Raw genomic sequence first — 21854 nt, 5'->3', positions numbered from 1 at the left:
TGTGAGATGTTATGCTAATATTTTGGAAAAAAAAAAAAGTTAGCATTTAGATGTCAAAAATTAGCAGTTAACGACAGTTGCACTTAAATATAAATAAAAATAACTGATTAATTTAAATGAACTCTTTGTTGTTCACTGTTAAACCTAATGCTTTGTATGAGAGTTTGGAAACAATCACGTGACTTTTTGGAAAGGAGTTAGCCTTTAGAAGCTAAAACTTAGCAGTTAGCAACAGCTGCACTAAAAAAAGAAGCTTTTTTTACTTTAACTTTCAGCTATCTAATATTAGATGCTTCATATGAGTGTTTAGGATCAGTCAAGCTACATTTTTGGGAAAAGAGTTAGCACTAGCACTTGACCAGAGGTGCACTTAAAATTGGACATAAAAGTAGCTTCTTCTAACAGATCCATTCAAATGAACAGTTTTAGCTATTCACTGTTAGACTTCATAATGCTTTTTATTAGAGTCTGGAAACAGTCACGCTATTTCTTTGGGAAAGAAGTTAACACTTAAATACTAAGTGTTAGAGCTAGCATTAAGTGACAGTTACACTTAAATTTAAAAAAAAAAAAATTTTCAGCCATTGAAACTACGACATCAGGATAGTGCTAAAGCTATGTGTGCAATAACGACATAAAAACGAAGTTTCTAGTAAAGCTAGTAGCATTGCATAGATAAATCAATTGTCACATTTGTTTTTCTTTTCTCAGAAACGCATCCAATTGTGAATGTAAATTGGGTTGTGATCTGTTTCATATGGACTTTAAATGGTTTTTGTTCTTACGAACACCTGTTTTAAAGGCGCCGTTTGGCCCACACACGCCGTCCAGGTGGATTTGTGGTCGCTATGCTGTACAGCTGTGCCGCACACGGGCCTTTACTTAGACACACACACACAAAGCGAGTGGATGTCACCTCTGCGAGAGGTTGCCAACTGCATGATGTCATCCTCACCACCTCCCTCTCGCTCGCTCATGCTCTCATAAATCAACATGTGGAGGAGACGTTTTTAATCAAAAAGAAAAAAGGGCTGTGAATAAATCTGGCCTGTGGTAATAAAGCTGGGGGCTTGTTTGTGTGTGTGTGTGCGTGTGTGTGCAGAAAGTCCAGCAGATTTACATTTACACGATTAGCTTCTGAGTGCGCACACACACACACACACACACACACAATCTCCATCCTCACTTTAGGACTTGCTGGCGTCAGATGAATAAATACTAGCATTAGATCTGGTTTAGCTTGGTGTGTGTGTGTGTGTGTGTATGTATGTGTAGATACTGTATGTGTGTGTGTATGTTTTTTTGTGTGTATGTATGCATGTGTGTATATGTATATGTAAATATGTTGTATATACATTTTTTGTAATAAAAACTAATCGTTTAGATTATTAACATAATGATTTATTATATAGAACATAATATATAGTAAAAAATATTACATGATATAAGATTAAATACATAAATACATTTTTGACTGTAAGACAAATTGTGTAATGACCAAAAAAAAAAAGAAAACTAAATTATTTGTATGTGTTTCTATAGCTAAAATTAAAGCTCTTATAATTTAGCTTCAAAACTTTTGTCTTTAAAATAACACTTTATAACAATAAGCTTTTAGATTTGTCTTCTAAATAACAAGACTTTTGACTGGAAATGTTTTCTATGATTATGCAAAACAAAACAAAAATTCCGTCTAGTGTCTAAACTTTTGCATATATTAGCATTAATTCAACCACGCACTCTTTAATTCATATCCTTCAATCTGGATGAGGAATCAGACGAGGGTCCGCTTTCCCTCAATCCTCCACACGAGCTCTAAAAACAGTTCATTTAGCTTGGGTGTGCCTCCGTCTGACCACAAAACACCCAATCTGAACCTCTCTAACCCCCTCTGAAAACCTCCAGACACCCTGTCCAGCGCCACGCTGACCGGTCCAAAATATCCCGTGTCGAAACTGAACACTGCAATCTGCACAATGCTGTGGTCCCACGTAGCGCCATAAAATCACTTTGTGTTTCCGCAGCCTCAGAGTATTATTGCTCAATAACACAGGCCTGTGTTATTCTTCCATTTCGAGTGTTTATGTTCGGACCATGTGCTTACAATGATTTCCTGTGGCCGTCGCTATATCAGGACGCTATATCCCGCCAAAGGCTTGTTTGTTGTCGTTCCTCAGAGCGGCACTCGCTATATCATGATTTTTTGGGAAACGGCGTGCCATAGTGTTTAGCAATCTCCTTAAGTGTCCGCGTGCCGCCCGTGCCCTTGCCAGCTCCTCTCTGCTTTGATTGACTTGGGCAGAAAGTGACGCAAGCTATTTCAATAATTTATTTTTCCTTTGAAGCTTCCAAGTGAGAGATTTCAGGCCCCTGAGGGAAAGAACCCCCCCCCCCTTCGTCTTGTCTCTTTAAAGTTATCAGCTAAAAGGCCCGAATGTCCCTCATTACCTGCCTCGTTCAGTGCTGCGGTTTAACCTCCCTGACGCAGCTTGATTGCCAAAGTAAATCTCTGATGCTCTGATGCTCATGGCTCGGGGCGGCATCCATCTGCAGACCATGCAGAGGCTTTTTCAGGATGCTTGTTAAAAGGCTAGTTCACCAAAAAAGAAATCCCTTCACCCTCATGAAGTCTAGCTTTGAGCACCAAAAGAGATGTTTCGTCAAATGTTCACGCTGCTCCTTTCCAATAATTGTGACTAGTGCTTGTAAAAGTCAAGAAACAACAAAAAAGCAATATGACTTGTGCAATATATTCCAATTTTTTTGTATGCAAAATGTTAAAATTTGCTAAGTTTTACAGCAAATAACATCATAATTAAAAACTTTGATTCGTCAAGTTTCTTGCATGTCAAGTATGAATGTGTAAAAGTACATATTAGAGATTTATGAAGAAAAAGATTTCAGTTTCTTAGTGTTTCTCACCTATATCTTACGACTTTAGGAGACTTCGATGATAATGTGGAAGTCTTTTATATAAACATAATACTTTTTTCTTTTGTAGAGCACCAAAAGGGACATTTTGACAAATGTTCATGCTGCTGCTTTCCTAGAATTGTGACCAGAGCATGTCAAGCTCAAGAATCGACAAAAATGCTTTCATTATATGGAAAAGAGCAGCTTGAACATTCATCATAATATCTTCTTTTATGTTCTATAGAAGTAAGCAAGTTAAACCTGTTCGGAACAACACAAGTGTGGGTAAATAACATTATTTTCATCTCTTTAAAATCCTCCAGTAGTTAATTTGACCAGCAGATGGCGCCTCTGTGGATTGCGTCACCTCCACCTGCTATACACACACACACACACACACACTTTCCTGGGCAGCTCAGATTAATCATGAAGCAGATTAGCAGGCTCGGATTTACTGAATGTCACAAATGATTATTGCATGTCACCTTCGTGATCCCACATCACCGGCTGAGCCCTTTACTCAAGGCCCATCAGCCCTTGCATCGATAGATTAAAAAGACGCTTTCTTTTTTGACTCCACGATCAATTTGCGAGCAAATTCAAAAACTATATGAGAAGGAATTAACAGTTTACGGATACCCAAGTGGCCTTTGATTACATGTGTTACATGTGATGAAGCGAATATTTGATGATTTTGTTAGTTTATTTGATCTAGTGCCGCTCGGTTTAGTTTGTTTATTGTTCTAATTTGCATAATTGATGTCAAAGCTACAATTAAAAGCGGTCAGCCATTGAATTCAAGCCTGACTGACATGATGATGATGTTTGTGTTGTCTTTTTCTCAGCTAGCAGCATGTTTCATCTATAGTGAGATGTTTATTCACCGTCATTTGGGCTTTAGTGTATATCCAGCTTGGATTTTTTCCCTTCATATCCGTCTCGTACAGCTTTATCGTGATCTAATCTTTGTAAATGAGTCTAAATGCTCATTTGAAATTCTCACAGCCTGCGCCGTCCACTCCAAGGACTTTAACCCTCGAGCGATCGCAGGTGTTCGTTTTTACGAGGCCTGTCAACAAGTACCAATCGCCCGAGGATGCTGAAAATCACATTAGATTGTTGCAATTTCCTCCTCATCTCAGTGGCCGGCCGTTGCAAAATTGGCCTTATTGTTAAACTTAATTTCCTAAAGCTCTCGGTAGAATTTGACTTACTCACCCCGCACCTGCTAAAGATTTTCTTATCCAGAAACAAGCGGCCCATTTGGGGTCAGCTTGGAATATCATAATCAGTGGTAATTATAGTAATATGGCAGGAGGATTGTGGGAAGAATATAAGCACAGTGACTTCCTGTTGTTGACAGCTGGCGTACATAAGAGTATATTTATGAGCTTTTATCCTAAAATTATATAATTATATATTATAAGCTGATAGCGATTTATTTTATTGTTGTAGTTTTATTCATATTTAACCCTAGATTTATTTTCTGAGAAACAATTTTCATATTTGCTCTCCACTTCTCATTGCTGTCTATAAGAAATAGTTCAGAACTCCGTTGTGTTTTTATTTGTGTGTTTTTTTATTATTATTAATGTTGTTTAATTCAGATGAGCCAATAATCGCTTTTATCCAAAGTGACAATTGGGGAAATAATTATAATTAGATAATTATAAAAAATAATTATAATATAACTACTACTACTATAAATTTTGATTTATTTTTAGAAAAACTAATCTTAGAAGAAACAAAAACAAACTACAACAATAATACAAGTCATTATCTTTTTTTGTTAAAAATATTAATTTATTTGTATTATATATTTGTATTTTTTTATATACAGTACTTAGGAGAAAAATCAGAAAAGCTTAATGTCTCCCTTTCTATCCACTTAATTCTCATTATTGTCTTGGATAAATAATTGAGATGTTGAAGAGATTTTATTTATTTTATTTTTTTATTAAAATTCTGATTAGCTGACAGTAATTATTACTATTTTATTTTTCCCCAAATATAAGTGAATGTAATTAATATTAATTTAATATTAATATTAATATTAATGTGTTTGTATTTTTAAAAATTGTAATAAGATAATGTTAATAGTGATTTTTTTTATTTTTTTTTTATCTGCGAAACAATTGACCTAATTTTGCCTATGAGAAATAATTGAGATGTTAATTAATTATTTACTTATTTTCAAGCCTGAACAATCATTATATCATAGACATCGGTGAGTTTGTGGTTGTCCTGTTCTGCAGTATAAGATCTAAGCAGCCCGCTTAGCGCTAATGATGACCTCACGAAAACATCTGCGCAAAAACCACATATGACCTTTACGCCATCTGTTTAGACATCTCTTCTGAGTCGATTTACTTGCTCACAGATGCTCCACAACTGTATTTTTGAGTTATGATTTGCATTGCCCCATATTACTAGATATATATCATTTTTCTGTCCTTTTATCGTTCCTGCTCGCAGCGGTCGATTATCCGGCCCGCTCCGCGTGTTTCCATAGCAATGGCCCGGTCTGAAGTCAGATCGGTTGACTGATAGGCATGTTGGTTTCATGTGGCCGGAGAGAGAGAAAACGTCCAATTTGGGAGGATGAAGCGCGGTCGGCCGAGGCCCGCTGAGACCATATGAGAACCAGTCAAACACACGGCCACAAATCTCTGTGTTCAAGCAGCCGAAGCTAAACCTGAGACACAGTCCTTTTCCTCTCTCCTCTGTCCCACACGCAGGACGTTCTCCTCTGGTTTTATCTGCTTTATTGTCACATGTGCATCGGTTAACCCTTAAATGCATGAATGTTTCACCAATCATTATTACATATTCGGGTCTTTAGCGGGTCTTTATTCGGGTCTTTAGCGCACAGTAATTGCTTTACAGTAAAGCCATTCAAACCAGTTATTTTTTGCTGATGATATTCTTTTGTTTCATGCCTGTGGTAATTATGGGTGTCATCATTGTTTATCCAACATTGCCACCTCGAGGAGTAAAGGTCAACTGCACGTATTGAGTCATCGGATATTTAATTATTGTTGCGACATTCTTTTGTATATATATATATTTTTTTTCTTGTTATATTGTTTATAATGAATAGAGAGAGCCGTGAATGATGTCCCGGGTCACTAAAGACCCGAGGTATGCATTTAAGGGATAAAAGGGATCGTTCAGCCAAAAATGAAAATTTGCCGTTAATTTACTCACCCTCAAACCACCCAAGATGTAGGTAGCTTTTTTTTAGCTCAGTGGAACAGTAAAGCAGATCTTAGCTGAAACTGTGCTCCTTGATGATTTATAATTTTCAAGTCAAAAAAGCACATGCAAGCAACATGAAATGAATCTCCATGGCTCCTGACGATATGCTGAGGTCTTGTATAGCGAAACGATCAGTCTGTGCAAGAAACTGAACATTATTTACAACATTATTACCTGTGATCCAGAGCCTCAGGCAAACAGTCTGGAGTGAAACCCGGTTCACAAACGAATCATGATTCTTTTGAACCGATTATTTTTGGTGAACTAGTTTAAGCAGTTCAAGTTCAACTTTATTGGTCACATTCAAAATCACACACAGCACGACATGTAGTGAAATGCTTGGTACCACACAGAATGCAATAGACTATTTATTAAGAATATGTAAACAAACTAGTGAATTGAACCAGTTCATTGAATCGATCTGTCCGAAAGAATCAGATCACAGCTAATAATGTTGTAAATAATGTTCAGTATCTTGCACAGACTGATTGTTTCGCTTCATAAGACTTTAATATATCGCCCGGAGCTTTGCGGATTCATTTTGTGTTTTCTATATACGCTTTTTTTTTATTTCTTAAAAACAGGTAGCCATTGACTTGCATTATATGAATCACCAATAATCACGGTTTCAGCTAAAAATCTTCTTTACTGATTCACAGCCATCTACAGGTCCCTCTTTTGTCATTTTGAGGTTGCTGTAAATATGAAGATGATGGCAAGGACCTCGTTGGCGTATACGATCGTGGTCTTGTTATCATAAGAGCAGGTGCTTGACTTGTATGTAGATGTTGGTTTAGAGCGTAAACGTCGCAGATGTTTACCTGAACATGCTGCTCACATTGATTTCTCAAATTACAGCCACTCAGGACATTATCCAGCACCGGGATGCCCTGTAATTGGCTCTTTCAGTGCTAAAGTGCCCGTGATACCAAAATGTTCCTCTTTACCCTTTCAGATGAGCCTCAATCAGCGGTTGAAAGGTGGCTATTTTAAAACAAGATGGGTGACAAGTCATGCTCTCTCCCCTTTCCTTTAACGCCGCTGATGGGCTGCCATTTTTTGCGCCTGCATTTTTCTAATTCTCAGCATAATGGAGCTCTTTTTTTTTTTAAATATAAGCCCCGAAAGGTTTTTTTTTTTCTGCGTTGATTATGGTGTTAGTCATCTAACCGCGTCTGTCACCCCGAGCCTCCTATTATAGGAGTCTCTCCAAATGGAGGCAGCAGAAACATGTTATTAGAAGCGTTTCGAAAGTCCTGCAGCTGTTAATGGGAGAAAAAGTCGAAAAAAGGATAATGCATGTTGAGAAAGACAAGTATGTTTTTCCCTTCAGTTATGATAAATTATTGATAACATATCTACCATAAGATGAATGTTAATAATATATGTACATATTAGTACGTATTATTTTTTATGGTCACGTTTTGGTAGATATTTAACATCTTTTCCTAAAAATAAATAAATCAATAAGTGGCAGATATAAAAAAATAATAATACCAAAAAATACTTTATATTATATTTATGATTTCATTTTTAGCAATATCAAATGTATGTAAAATATTGATATTTTGTTTTAATATATATTTTTGAAAAAGTTACCCGCTATTTTATTATTTAATTATATAATTATATTATAATTTAATATTTTATTTTTTGCATATATGTATGTATCAGTATTATAATTAATATAATTAATATATTATCATTATTTTATAATATTGAATGTTTTAAATGAAAAGGTACAGATTTCAGTAAAAAGTTGCCTACTCTATTATGATTAATTTAATTATCTATTATAAATATTTTATATAAATGTTTTAGTTTTAATATACTATGTATTATTAGATAATTATTACTTATTTTTGTGTTTTAAAAAACAAAAAATAAACTATAATGAAGTATACTAATGAAATAATAAAAATAAAATATTATAAATGTATTATTTTTATTGTAATTTAATAATTTTAGTAATAACTTATATATATATAAGTTATTACTAAATATATATATATATATATATATATATATATATATATATATATATATATATATATATATATATATATATATATATATATATATATATATTATATTATATCATAAATGTACCAACAGGTTTGTCATATCTACCAGAATTTAGATAGTGATGCAGCCCTAAAATAAATAATTACAGCTGTAAATCTGATTGTATGAGCCACTTTTGTTGTGTTACACACACCTATAACCGGGCATCAGTTATTTCTTTATTATACCACATGCATATACTCACCGTTTGTTCGGCACATCTGTGCTTGTTTGTGTCATCAGGAAAATAAAAAGCGTGTTCATTTGGCATTGTTTCTCCTTCATAGCATCGTTTATACTGTGAACACCTGCAGAAGTGAGTGTCGGCGAGTGGAAAGGTTAATTGTGCGAGTGATCCTCTTTGTCTCGTGAAGAAGCGTGGCTCGTCAAAGCTTCTCTATTACACTCGCAAGCTCTCGTCAGACGCGGCTGTCAGAAAATCCATATACGAGCGCACTGCAGGCCGTTGTGTGTGGCTGCTGATGGTCACGGGTGAAGTGGCAATACGCCGCCGGCGGGAATGTGTGACCTCGGGCTACATACAGTACACCACAGAGGTTAAACTATAACCTCAATCCATCACTCACAGCTGGTTTTTCTGTCCTTCATCTTGAAGTCGATCTGTAACCCTTCACATTTTAGCCCTTCTCAACTCTTCCGACTCTTGTTTGAATGATTGATTGAGGACTTTTGGCCTTTTGCTTGCTTTGGTCATTCAGTTTAGTGTTTACAGTGTGAAGATGTAAAGCCAGGGCTGAAAGAATGAGCAATTTAGATCTATCTTTTATGCCAATAGTAGATTTGTGTCATGCATATATCATACTTCTGATATATATCTGATTATATACTGTGAAGTTAATTCGCAAAGATTATTTTCATGATTATTCATACAGACCTACAAGAAAAAATGCATGTCCTTAACAACATGCTCTTGCCCAATCTATAATTAATTTGTCACATTTATTTTTGTATTCTTATTAACGTTAAATATTTTATTTATTATTAAACAAATATTTTAGATTTTTAAGTTTAATATTTTATAAAATTCTTAAAATTATTTTTAATATATATATTTTTGTTATTGTTTACACACACACACACACATTTTATTATTTAAAAATGTACTTAAAAATTATTAAACAATCCAACTTCTAGATTTTAAAACTGCTTCAAACTTCTTTTTTCGAAAGCCAGCACAGGTCCTTTTGACAAACTATTTTTATTTAGTTTAATATTTTATTTATTATTTCAGAAAATTATTTAAATTTTTTATAATTTTTAAATTTTATACAGTTTTACAAATGTAATTGTTATTTATTTTATGTTTTATTATATAACATTTTACTCTATATTATTACATTTACTTTTTATTATATCTATAATATCACAATATAGGAGTAAATTTTAATTACCACAAAATCTTTTTTTATTATTATTTTTTATAATAAGTCAGCCAATCCCCCCTCCCCCCCAATATATATATATATATATATATATATATATATATATATATATAGATACATGTAGATATAGATATAGATAGATAGGTGATTCATGGTTGGGAAATGTCATGAAAACAATGTCACAATGCAGAAAATCCTTAAAATTAGAATAATAATAATTATTATTATTATTTATTATTTTTTTTTTTTAAATGTCAGTGTCCATCTCCTACAGAAGGACATGCTGAAAATATCACCGGAGCTGTTCCACCGGGCTCACGCTTCAAAGAGCCATGGTGTTTTTGATGTCTTGTTTTTGCTCTACCAAACAATTATGACTCATACTAACTAAAGTGGCGAACCTGTGTGCGTTTGTGTTGTGAAAGTTGAGCTTTCATGACTTCAGAATGAAGCAGAAAGTCCTCGGGCTTCATCCTCTCCACTCTCTGGAACTTAGCTTCAAGTGTGTTTATCCGCACCCTGAGATTCAGGGGCTCGCCTGCCTGCCCACGGGCGGTTAATAATTAATTTGCCGTGCTTGCCTGACCGTTTGATCATCTCCTCATATCTGTGCGCTTTCTGGATTTTAGCATGTTCCCCCTAGAGGAGCCTCTTCTCATGTCTTGTTGTGTCAAGCTTGACCTACTGCCCTGCGGAGAGAAAAAAGCGAGCGCCAGCAGAGGCCCGCCGAGAAGAGTCGAGGTAGACAGCATGATAATTTGATGAGCCGAGAACAAACTGTGCCGGGTTCTGAGGAAAAAAAAAAAAAAAAGACAATTTCTTATTTTCCAAAACTAGCGTAATCCACAAAGAACAAGCAGTAATGGTAGAAAAAAAGATGACAGCTCCTGCTCTCCAGAAGCTGGAATAGCTAGGTCACGATCTATCGTCAGCGACTGTCAGTCCTGCATGTCGTTAGCTTACAGCTGGCATGTCTTCTTTTGGATGCTTCACCTGACAAGGGGCTTTCAAATCAAGGCAGAGTCGCAGGTACTTTATTATTCATTGGCCAATAAATTACTCAGTGTCGTCGACGTGCACGTTGTCTCTGGTGTAATTACTGGCGCGCTGAAAAACAGCCACTTTCCATTTGCGCAGACGCACGGCAGCCCCTGTTTCTTGTCGACATCTCTATCGTAGCAGAACGGGTCACTAGCCCACTCCAGTCGTAGTCCTCTCACTCGCAATTTATGGTCAAATGCGCTGCGAGTAAATGTTAAATTGCATGTGTGTGGGTGTGTGTTCAATCACTTGGTAATTTAATTTAATTGATTTGCTGTTACAGTGGCCTTGTGATGAATTGGGTTAGCTTCACTTTACCTGCACTCACTGTTCACTATAGCTTGCTAGCAGCATGCTACTCTTACTATTTCTGCAGTATATAGTGAACATTTTATTTCTATGTTGAATGTATGATATGCTAAATTCATCAAAATGCACAAAAACACTGCAAGAAGCTATTTTCCCACAATGCAGTGCGTTTAACTTGACTTTGCATTCCCAGTGTGAACAGGAAGTGATATCAGCTGCCATTATCTCTTTTGACCAGACTGCCAGAATGTAAGGTGTTTTGGTGCCTAAACATCTAAATGCTAATCGTGAATTTTCTTTTTCTTTAGCTCCACCCAGGTTCACAAAAGTACCTGTCGACATGATTGGCGTCTCCGGAGGTGTCGTATCCTTCGTATGCCAAGCCACAGGTGACCCCAAGCCAAGAGTAACCTGGAATAAGAAAGGAAAGAGGGTGAACTCTCAACGCATCGAGGTGAGACTTTGCATGCTAGCACTTATTCAATATATCAGTTGAATAATCAGCCACTCCTGTGGTTTTTGTGACAAAATGCCATCTGGAACTGTTATTCGGTTCAATACCAAGTGTTTACGTAGCATACATATCCTAGCTTCTGTGGGTTTTAGCCTGTGTCTTATATTCCTTTCTTGTTTGCTGTGTTCTTTTGTCGTAACACAGCTGGCAGCTGTAGTGTTGATAAATGTTTAGTGTAACTTAATTAAAAGTAGCTCCACATTTAACCATGCTGTCACTATTCAACAAAGATGAAAGACCCTAAAAAAAATTATCAACACAAAAACACATTGGTGGATCCGATTCACTCGTCGGCGTGAACCCAAGAGTATGCTTAAATTATCATCTTAGTTGCATTTAAAAGTCATTTCGTGAGGGGTTTGAATTAATTCATTTCCCCTGAAGGCTTTGCTTTGATATTGATCTGCACACACTTAGGAGAGTGTGCCGTCACTGGACTGCTTCTCATTATCGTAGCCTTGAAAACTCACCCCCCCAAAAAGCGAAAGAGAGTTTTGCCACTGGCTTACAAAGAGCCTCGTTCCTCTTTGTCATTCCCTATTGATTCTAGCGACTGTTTCGCTACAATGACATCAAATGCGAAAGCACCGCAGGAGCCTAATTAACTCTCTTGCATAATTTGAGCTCACAGCAACATCTAGACGTTGCAGGACATATTGGCGCCTTAAAATAGCAGCACAACAATTTTTTATAAGAATTAATTGATGTAAACATGAGAAGGGTTGGGGTTAAGGGTCACAAGTTGGGGATGCCGGTTGATCGATCCAAAACTTTGCAGCAGGGAAGTTACATGCCATTTACCAAGACCGTTCCCCCTAGAGCAACTAAGAATTAAGTGCCTTGCTCTCGAGACACTTGGGATGGGTAACTCTCAATTCTAGGATTGAATTCACAGGCGTTGTGCCTTCAGACCAGATTTTTACTGTGTTAATGACATTTTACCATTTCAGTGTAATATACCGACTCTCTTTCCTCTTACACAGACAATAGAATTTGACGAAGGTGCGGGAGCCGTCCTAAGGATCCAGCCTCTCCGGGCACCTCGAGACGAGAACATCTATGAGTGTGTGGCGGAGAACAGCGAAGGCGAAATCAGTGTCCAAGCTAAGCTGTCAATCATTAGAGGTAAGAATAAAGTCATATGGGTCGACAATATATTTTGCGAACTAACCCTTAAAGTCAGTGGTTTCCAATCCTGCCCCTAGAGGGCCACTGTCCTGTAAAGTTCATCTGCCTGGAAGTTTTTTATAACTTCAAAATCTGTCACTGCAGTGGTACCCTTTTAACATGTACACCCTTTTATCTTACTTACCCCCAAAAGGTGCATATTAGTACCTTATAGGTACATATTTGTATCTAAATGGTACATATTAATACCTTTTATAAGGGTACCATTCCAGTATCAGCTTTTGTACCTTTTTTTCTGAGAGTGTAGTGATCCTGAAGACCTTGAGTAGTTGGCTTAGGTGTGTTTAATTGGATCCCCTTGCTTTAAGTTTGTCTTTTAGTCCTCGAGACCAACCTCCCAGAATGTTTTAGATGCGTATCCATTCAAACTGATTAGTTCAATCAGATGTTATAATTAGTGAGACATCTAAAACATTCTGGGAGGTGGGTCCCCAAGACTGGAGTTGAGAAGCACTGCCCTACAGGACCATTTCAACAAACCCTTAAAGAAACTGACCAGCATTCTCTGGTTAACTTGAATGTGACCAAATCTTACTGTGGCAAAAACTCTAAATCTGTCCTAGCCAATTGCACAACCTCTGTCGTCCTCAACATCGAGTTATCCGTTTGTTTCCCATGCGCTGAGGTCTAGATATCTGCCTTGTCAATGCCGAGCGCTGGAGCAGGCAGCCTGCAGGCTTCTTCCTGGGCCTGAACCCAAGCCGAGGGTTTTTGTAGGCAGCCCAGTTTTACATGAAAATCCTGGCTTTGGCAAGACCCATGTGGCTCAGGAAGGAACACAGGCGGTAGCACTAGGGGGGGGGTTTGCTCCCCCGGTTTGCTCCCCCCTTCGCTCTCTCATCCCCATCTGCTGTGGACCCGCATTTACATCGAACCTTATCAGAAGAGCAAGCCCCACACACACTCGTACAAAGGACGACACGTGTCCGCGCGCTCCCCGAGGAGAGCGCCTCTGCTCCAGAACGTCTGCGTGGACATCAATCAAAATCAATTAAACTGTCCACCATTGCAGCTGCAATTTGTGGTCTCCAGCGGGTTCTTCTTTCATTTTGTCCCTGGCCAACTTCTGAAGCTGGTGACTTCATTAAATACCCAGTCACCTTGCCGTCTTCAGGGTGTGTCCGCCTGCCTGTGGCAGAGAAAACACAGGAGGGCTTTGCTGTAAATCTCCCGGTGCTCTTTCCAGGGGCTTAGGTTTGTTTTTAGCTGCCTTCTGGCTGCCCACAAGAGCGGTGAGCAGAATGCTTAAGATGTGCCATCTGCTTTTCCACCGTGTCGCAGAGTCCTCTGAGAGTCCTTGGAGGAGTCTCGGAGAAAACCGAGGCGAAGACACCTGCAGCCGTCGCTGCTGCTTCTCCTCCATGTCACTATGGGCAGCGAACCCTCGCTTCCCCTCCTCCGCTTTCTCTTGTAGCCTTGCTATTTTTCTTTTCATTCTGACCCTGGCTTTCAGCCCTTCTTGGCAGTCTTGTCCACCAGCGACCCAGAGCTCGCACTTCATAGAATTCAACACCAACAGCAGCCCAGGTTTCGCCATCTGCTTGCTTCCTGCGAGGTGTCAGACGCTCGCACGCTTCTTTACACATTCAGGTGTGTCTGACCTTAGCTTGCCCCTGGTCACGCTGTGAGAGTGCTGGGTTCAGAGTGCTGGCCAACAAAAGATCAGAGGGGGAACGCTGGATCGCACAGCTATAGGTTTGGCATCGTGCAACCCAAAATCCAAAGGTGTCAGACCACCTTCCCGGAACATTAACTCTTTTCCAATTCCTTCTGTTTTTTAGACAACGTCATAGGCTAACGCCAGATGTGAAGGCTTGTGTAAAAATTGCTTAGTTTAAGCAGTAGTGCAGGCTATATTATGTGGATAAGGAAATCCAATACAAGATTGCAAATGAATGGATTGATAAAACTGAGAAAAATGCTATGTTTAGAGTTACAAGTGCACTATTTTACCTAACATGTTTTTGTGGGTATTTTTAAGCTCATTATAGTGTTGTGCTGTTAGCTTAGCAACATTTTAGCCAAAAACTCTTGTAATTTGTTAGTAAGGTTTAAGGCCATTTAAGTGTGCTATTTTACCACAATTGTGTGTGCTATGTATTTTGATGCTTATTAGAGTATTGTGCTATTAACTTAGCTTAGTTAGCAGGAAACTCATGTCATATTTTGTGGATGGATAAAATTGATGCAAAGTAGTTAGGCGCACAGGGTTACAATGCACTATTTTAGCTAATATTGATGTATTTTTATGCTTAGCAGAGTGTTGTGCTGTTAGCTTAGAAACCTGTTAACCAAAAAGCTCTCGCAATCTGTTGTGGATTAATAAAACTGATCAAGATGTTAGGTTTAGGGTTACAAGTGTAATATTTTACATATGTTTGTTTACTAGGTATTTCTAAGCTTATCAGAGTGTTGTGCTGTTAGCTTAGCAACATGTTGGCGAAAAACTTGTAATCCATTAGGTTTAATGCTGCAAGTGCACTATTTAAGCTAATAGTGGTGTGTTATGTATGTTGATGCTTATTACAGTGTTGTGCTGTTAGTTTAGCTTAGTTAGCAGGAAACTCGTGTCATCTTTTGTGGATGGATAAAATTGATACAAAGCAGTTAGGCCTAGGGTTGCAAGTACTCTATTTTACGTCATAATTGTGTGTGCTATGTATTTTTTGCCTATTAGAGTGTTGTGCTGTTAGCAACATGCTAAAGGAGAACTTAATTGTAGTCAGTTGGGAGTTGGGTCTCTTGTGTGAGGAGCTGCATTTGAGTTGCTGCCTATGAAGAATGTCCTAAATCAGTGCTTTATTAGAAGGTAGAAGCCTAAGTATACAGTATTCTTATCTCTTTGTCAGTTTGCCTTGCTGTCTTCATTACTTCTCATCTCTAATCTCATCCTTTGCTTCCAGAGTTCACGGCATGACCCTTCCTCCTCCAAACTCTAGGCGCAGGAACTCGTTAGCAGTGCCGAGCGCCAGAGAGAATGATCTCACCGCAGCCCATGCCGTTTGATCATATGCGTTTAATTGGCTGCTACCCTGCAGGACGAGCCGCGTTTGTTCTGCCGCTCCTCGTGTGGTTTTAATTGGACTGTTCTGACCCCGGCGCTTGCCGCCGAACCCCTTTTATTAGGTTTTTTTTTAATTCACAGCTTTCGCGCTGCCATTTCCAAATTCGTCCCTGACTCGTTTGTCCCACTCAGGCTCAGTTTGAGGAATCTTAATGTCACCTTTCTCTCTCGGCGTCTGGTCTGAAGTGTCGCTGCCTTTGATCAGAGACGCTCAGCACTTTGTGGATCCACACAGCCGAGTTCGATTCTTGGCTCATCTATTCTGAAGAAATCTCACCGCCTCACATGTTTCTGTGGCTCACAGATTTGATACGGGCTGCTGTACAGAAATCAGCTCAGTCTATACCATCGTCTCTGATCCTCAGAGTAATCTTGCCGTCCATCTCTGTTCCTTTTCCTACAGCTCTTTCTTCCTTTCTGCAAGTCTCTCCCCTTCACTTCCCCTTTTCCACTGCCATTTAATTATAAATATTTTAATAATAGTAATAATATAATTTATAATACATTAAATTAATGTATTAATTGAATATCAAATATTTATATATAAAGCTTATGTTATAATGTGATATTATAAAAAATTAGCATTATATGATTATAGAACTTTAGTAATTAGAATAACCATGTATGAATGCATTTTTGTCATTGTAACTGAAGTTATGACTGGTGGTGGTGCTTAAAATATTGTTTGTCATTTAGAGTTTCTATTAAAAAATGAAAAATAATAATACTTATAATTCTACTATGAATTCTGCTACTAATAACATCAAACACACTAACAATTAATGAGCTGCTGGGTTCATGAATATTAATCATGTTGTGTGCGTTTGCTCGAACTGATTTGCTGATAGGTGAGCGCCAGCCAATGAGATTGTTGTTTGCGCATTAGTTCCGCCCACTACCGGAGAACCCGGCAGTTCTTAAAAGCTGAAGAATAGAGTGGTGGAACTATGATGTCACTTTCTGGAAGCGAGTTAGCATTTTAGCACTTCCGCTTCCATCGTCCCAGAGTCAATGGGTTTTTTCAATGGGATTTGAGTTAAATCCCTTAAATAAGGTCCATGGTTCACACAGGCTCAAGATACTTTCACGTTTTATTCTACGACATAAAACACACCAGTTACACCCCACTCTCGATTTTTTTAAACTGTTACGTTTCTTAAAAAAGACGGTTGCTAACAAGTTACTAAATGAGACTACAGGCGCTGTCGGAGACATTCAACGTCATCACGCCGAGCACTTTATCAATTTACAGTATTTTCCAGTTGTAGTATAATTTGTAATTCAATTAATTGTAGAATAACCAATTAATAGTTTCCCGCATTTTATATTGTTGTTTGACAATGTTGTTTTGCTTTGCCCCGAAATGTAACACGTCTTTGGAATATTCATATTAATCAAGGATTTATTGACTTTTAATGCACCTTATATTGAAATGTACAGAAATACGTGCTTTCATATGTCCTTTAGTTAAGATTATTTCATTTATTCATACTAGGCTATTTATTATAATATCTCATTTCAGTTTTAGTTTGGCTCTAGTTTTGTATTTATTCCAGTTTCGGTTCATGTAACGTGGATTAAAGTTCATTCACAGAGTAAATCCTTTTCTCTGAACACGTTAAAAATAAGTTTGAAAAAGTTGTCGGTATAGTGGTGGTGGTGACATTGAAAGCGAGCGACTGTGGTGGTGTAGTTCGTTTATAGCCTAAGTTTAGCTTTTTAGTCCTGGCGCTTTTATTTTAGGCTTCAAAATTCATAAAAGTTATATTAGTTTGTGAAGATTATCTTGATGGACAAAACGTGTAAATTTCATAAACTATGATTAAACACAGATCTTATTTTTTGCGATAATCCAAAAGCCTATGGAAAAATCTTATTGGCTTTTTGTGGAGGGAACCAGTTTCTTGCTAACAGCCAATCCGCCTACAAAGTGCCGTCATAGTTCACTCTATTCCAAAGGAACTCTATTTTTAATTGGAATCTTATTGTGAAGCGGAAATGCCGCGTCCAGCAGGGAAAAGTGCGTTATAAAACATTAGTGCGCTGGAGGCCACGACTTTCCTCTATGTGTCTGCGATTGAGACGCGCGGTGTATAAACCAGAGCTGGGCCTGCTGTTTTAGCGTCCGGTGTGTCGCGTCTTTAAGGTCCAGTGAACCCCGGCCGTCTATTGATCCTCCTCTCCGAATAATCTCTCTGTCTATGGCTGATCCGCGTTCGCTCGATATGAGCCGGTAATTAGTGCTGGCCCATGTTAGCAGAGCACACGGAGTCCAGTTACACACACGGCTGATGGCTAGCGCTGCTTCATGTTATTAGCTGTGGCGCTAGTGTGTTTTGGAGCGGACTTTGTTTTTTTCCAGTATTTGTGTAATATGCATATTGTACTGTTATGTCATTGTTGTAGTAACATTTTAACAGAAAACATGAAAAATGTTTTGTAAAAGCATGTTATAATCAATCTATTGTTTAATAATTTAATCTATTATATTATATTATATTGTATTGAATGTATTATGTTATTTAGGCTATATTTTTTAAATTACTTACACAATATATGTATTATTTTTATTTACTAAAATAGTATTTTATTTTATTTATTCAGGAATATTTAAATAATTTTTATGGCATTTTAGTCAGGGTAAATATTGACATTTTACATATATATATACAATTAAAAATAAAATTAATTGAAGTTAAATTTAACTGTTACTGAATAAATAAAATAAAAATGCTTTTTTTAATGAATAAAAGCTATGAATATATTGTCACTCATTTTGAAAATATAAATATGACTTTGAAATATTGACTTATATCAGTTTAAAATTTGTCATTTAAATGGTTTTGTTTTTTATTATTATTATTTCTCTATAATAAGTTGCCATCCAAAAAGGATAATGGCAAATGGACAAAACATTGACATTTTATTTGTACTATTTTGATATTTTTTTAAGTAGCATTTTTTTACATCTTTCATAATGTTGCACATTATTTTCAGCTAAAGTGTAAAACTTCAGTTGTCTAAAAAAATGTAGTCAAGGCAAAATGAGCTAAAATGTATGAATGTTTCATGAAGAAATATTGACTGCATTTAAGGGAAATTTTCCCATTCCTATTGGATTTAATGCGAAATGATTTTTAATATAGTATTCTAATGGGTGTTTACATCCTCCACTGAATGACAGTGAGAAGCTTGGACTTGAGTCTTTTCTCTCTCAGTTGTGTTGTAATGAAGATCGGACGGATGACAGCGATTGGATTAGATGCGTGTTACTCGCGCGCAGCTGTATTTGCCCACTGCATTATGACTCTCCTCCTCTCATAAACAAAAGCAATTCTCATCCGCGCACTCAGCTGCTCCCTGGTGTATAATGCGCTTGTTTAGCCGCGTTAAGATCTGGTAAAATGCATGGACTCTGTCACCGGTGTATTCGCGCGATCCATTATCGTTTTCTGTGAAAGAAAGACTGTGGTTTAGTATCCGGCGTCTGTTTATAAAGCCTTCCTGCTTTGGGACTCGATCTTGCGCCGTTCCCGTTAGCCTTCCTGTTTGGTGCTATTTTTAAAACTCTAAAGTAAAACATGTAAATGTCATCTAAACATCTAAATGTTTGTTTATTTAAGCTCAAATTCATCTAGAATTTTTTCACTGTACATGTACTTCAGACGTTTTTTAATTTATTTAATTATTTTCAATTAAATATATTTAGAAATTGTATTTATTTATTCATCCATTTATTATTCATTCATTCTCTAGTGATGTATGTATTTATTTATTCACGATGAACACGAAGGAAATATATTTAGAATCTGCATATTTTTTTATTTGTAATTAAAAATGTCAATGCTACTTTAAAATAAATTTTATATTTTAATGTTGTATTTAATATTTATTTAAAATAAAGAAAATATATTTAATATTGGAAATATAATTTTTTTGTTTGTGATAAACATTTTTCATTTATTTTCCATTTATTTAATTTTATTAATTAATTAATTTAAAAATCTAAATATATAGTTGAAATGTATTTAATATTTAGTAATTTATTCATATTTATTTAACAAGAAATATTGTAAATATGCTTAATGTAAGTTTAAAAATGTAGAAATAAAAAATACTTTATTTATTTTTAAGAAAGATACATCCTTGTTATATTTTAAAGATAACATTTTTCATAAATCTGCATGATAAACATGTAGGGAAAAAAACTTAAACTCATCATATATTTATTTTATTTATTTGTTTATATTTATTCTTGATGAATATGTAGGAGAAAATATTTATTTATTTTATTTTATGAACATCTAGGGAAAATATAAAAAATTTACATTAATATTTATTAACCTATTTATGTATAATAAACATCTAGAAAATATATTTTAAACTTCTAGGGAAAATATTTACAATTTACATGTCTGTCTGTCTATCTATTTATAAGTTACATATTTATTTATTTATTTTAAACTTCTTGGGAAAATATTTGCCATTTACAGATTATTTATTTATTTAGAAACAAAATCAATTCTCATATATGTATTTATTATTTTTATTTTAGTATCTGGCTTCTCTTTATATAGCCTCCCTGCTTTGGGACTCGATCTCGCTCTGTTCTCGCAGACGACTCCTGTTTACCGCCGGCGCTAACGATGACAAGTCCCTCACTTCCTGTTTGTCGCGCAGAGATAATTGACAGTCGTGGAAAAGCTTGTGCGGCATCAAACTTCTCCATGCGGCTCTGAGATCACGGCGGCGTTTGATCCTCGGTGCTGCTGTCAATCAGACGTTTGCGCGACTCGCGATTGTTTACGATGCTGATGAGGTTGCTTAAGGAGCACCTTGAGGAACCGGGAGATTCGCTTCGACTCGGAGAGAGGAAGCCGGAGTTTAAGCTGCTTTGATCCTATGAACCTGTAGAGCCGCAATCAGGCCTGATTGGCCACGGGGAGCGATGGGACGCAGAAGAGCATCAAACGCTCGTCTCTGGAGCAGAAACTTTCACTGCTGAGTCGAGTAATGCCTCCTCGAGGACGGCTCTTCATCCTGAGAGAGATGATAGAGAGTCGTTGAGGTTGGTTTGAGTCCTTCAGGCCATTTTCAGAGATGGAAGTATTCAAGTTATTCTGCGTTTGTTGCTCTCAATTTCTACTTTCCTAGATCTAGTTCCTAGATCTAGTTGTTCTCCTGTGGTTTGGTTTGTTTTGGTTGGTTTTGTTTTGGTTTGTTTGTTTTTTTTTCATAGTTTGTTTTGTTTATTTTTGTTTTGCTGTAGAGCCTTTATTTAGCCATTTTAAAGCTGTATATGCAAGTCATTTTGAAATCTTAATTTCTTTAAATACTATACTTAATGTACATGAAATGTATTAATTTATTTTTAAACAATTATAATTATAACAATTATAAATATGTTAGAAGTGCATGTAGAAAAAAACATTTTTAATTTACAAATAAATGTACTTATTTAAAAAAAGGTATTTTATTTATTTATTTACTTACCTTTTAAAAAATATGTTTTATTGTGCATGTTGAAAAAATATATTAAATAAAAAAATATATTTTTAATTAAATAGAAAATTATTTGGCTTTTTTAAACCAGCATAGGAAAAAGTAATAACTATGAGCTTAATTTTTTCATACTGATTTTTATATTAACAGCTGTTTAAAATATTTACTTTTTATTATTATTATTAATGATAATTATTTATTTGCTAACTGCTGAAGAAAAACATAAAACACTTGTTTAATTGTAGAATATTAATTATGATCAAAATTTTTTCTATTATTATTATTATTATTATGCTTTTAGTCTTCATCAGCCAGCCCTAATCACATTCATACTGAACAAATGGTCTTCAAACCTCAATGTTTATGCTCTATCTTGTCATTCTGCTCCTCTATCATAAAGACTCGCTCCTGTAGCGCAGCATGTGAATGTTCTCCGGCCGACGTCTGACTCGATTACTTATCTTGCCGCGTCTGAACTACACTGAGCAGCAGCAGCTGTTAATATTTAAAGCAGAGCGAGTCAGAAAGGGCATCTCTTTGCTCAGACCGCTGCTTTTCACCACGCAGAACCAGCATCTGCTCCCTCCAGCGCTCTCGT

The 21854-nt window shown here is 36.4% G+C and overlaps 1 protein-coding gene across 1 annotated transcript in view; it reads left to right on the top strand.

Moving 5' to 3' along the window:
- LOC306867644 (receptor-type tyrosine-protein phosphatase S-like) overlaps window positions 1–21854 on the top strand; it is a 166258-nt gene that overhangs the window by 44889 nt on the left and 99515 nt on the right. The window contains exons 3-4 of the mRNA XM_079413433.1: window positions 11297–11442; window positions 12486–12627. Of these exons, the coding sequence (XP_079269559.1) occupies window positions 11297–11442; window positions 12486–12627 (288 nt within the window). The remainder of the gene's footprint in view (window positions 1–11296; window positions 11443–12485; window positions 12628–21854) is intronic.

The sequence above is a fragment of the Barbus barbus genome, assembly GCF_936440315.1.
Source record: "Barbus barbus genome assembly, chromosome: 49".
NCBI classification, from domain to species: Eukaryota; Metazoa; Chordata; class Actinopteri; order Cypriniformes; family Cyprinidae; genus Barbus; species Barbus barbus.
The sequence above is the reverse complement of the archived record's forward strand: the minus strand, read 5'-3'. Positions and strand labels throughout refer to the sequence as shown.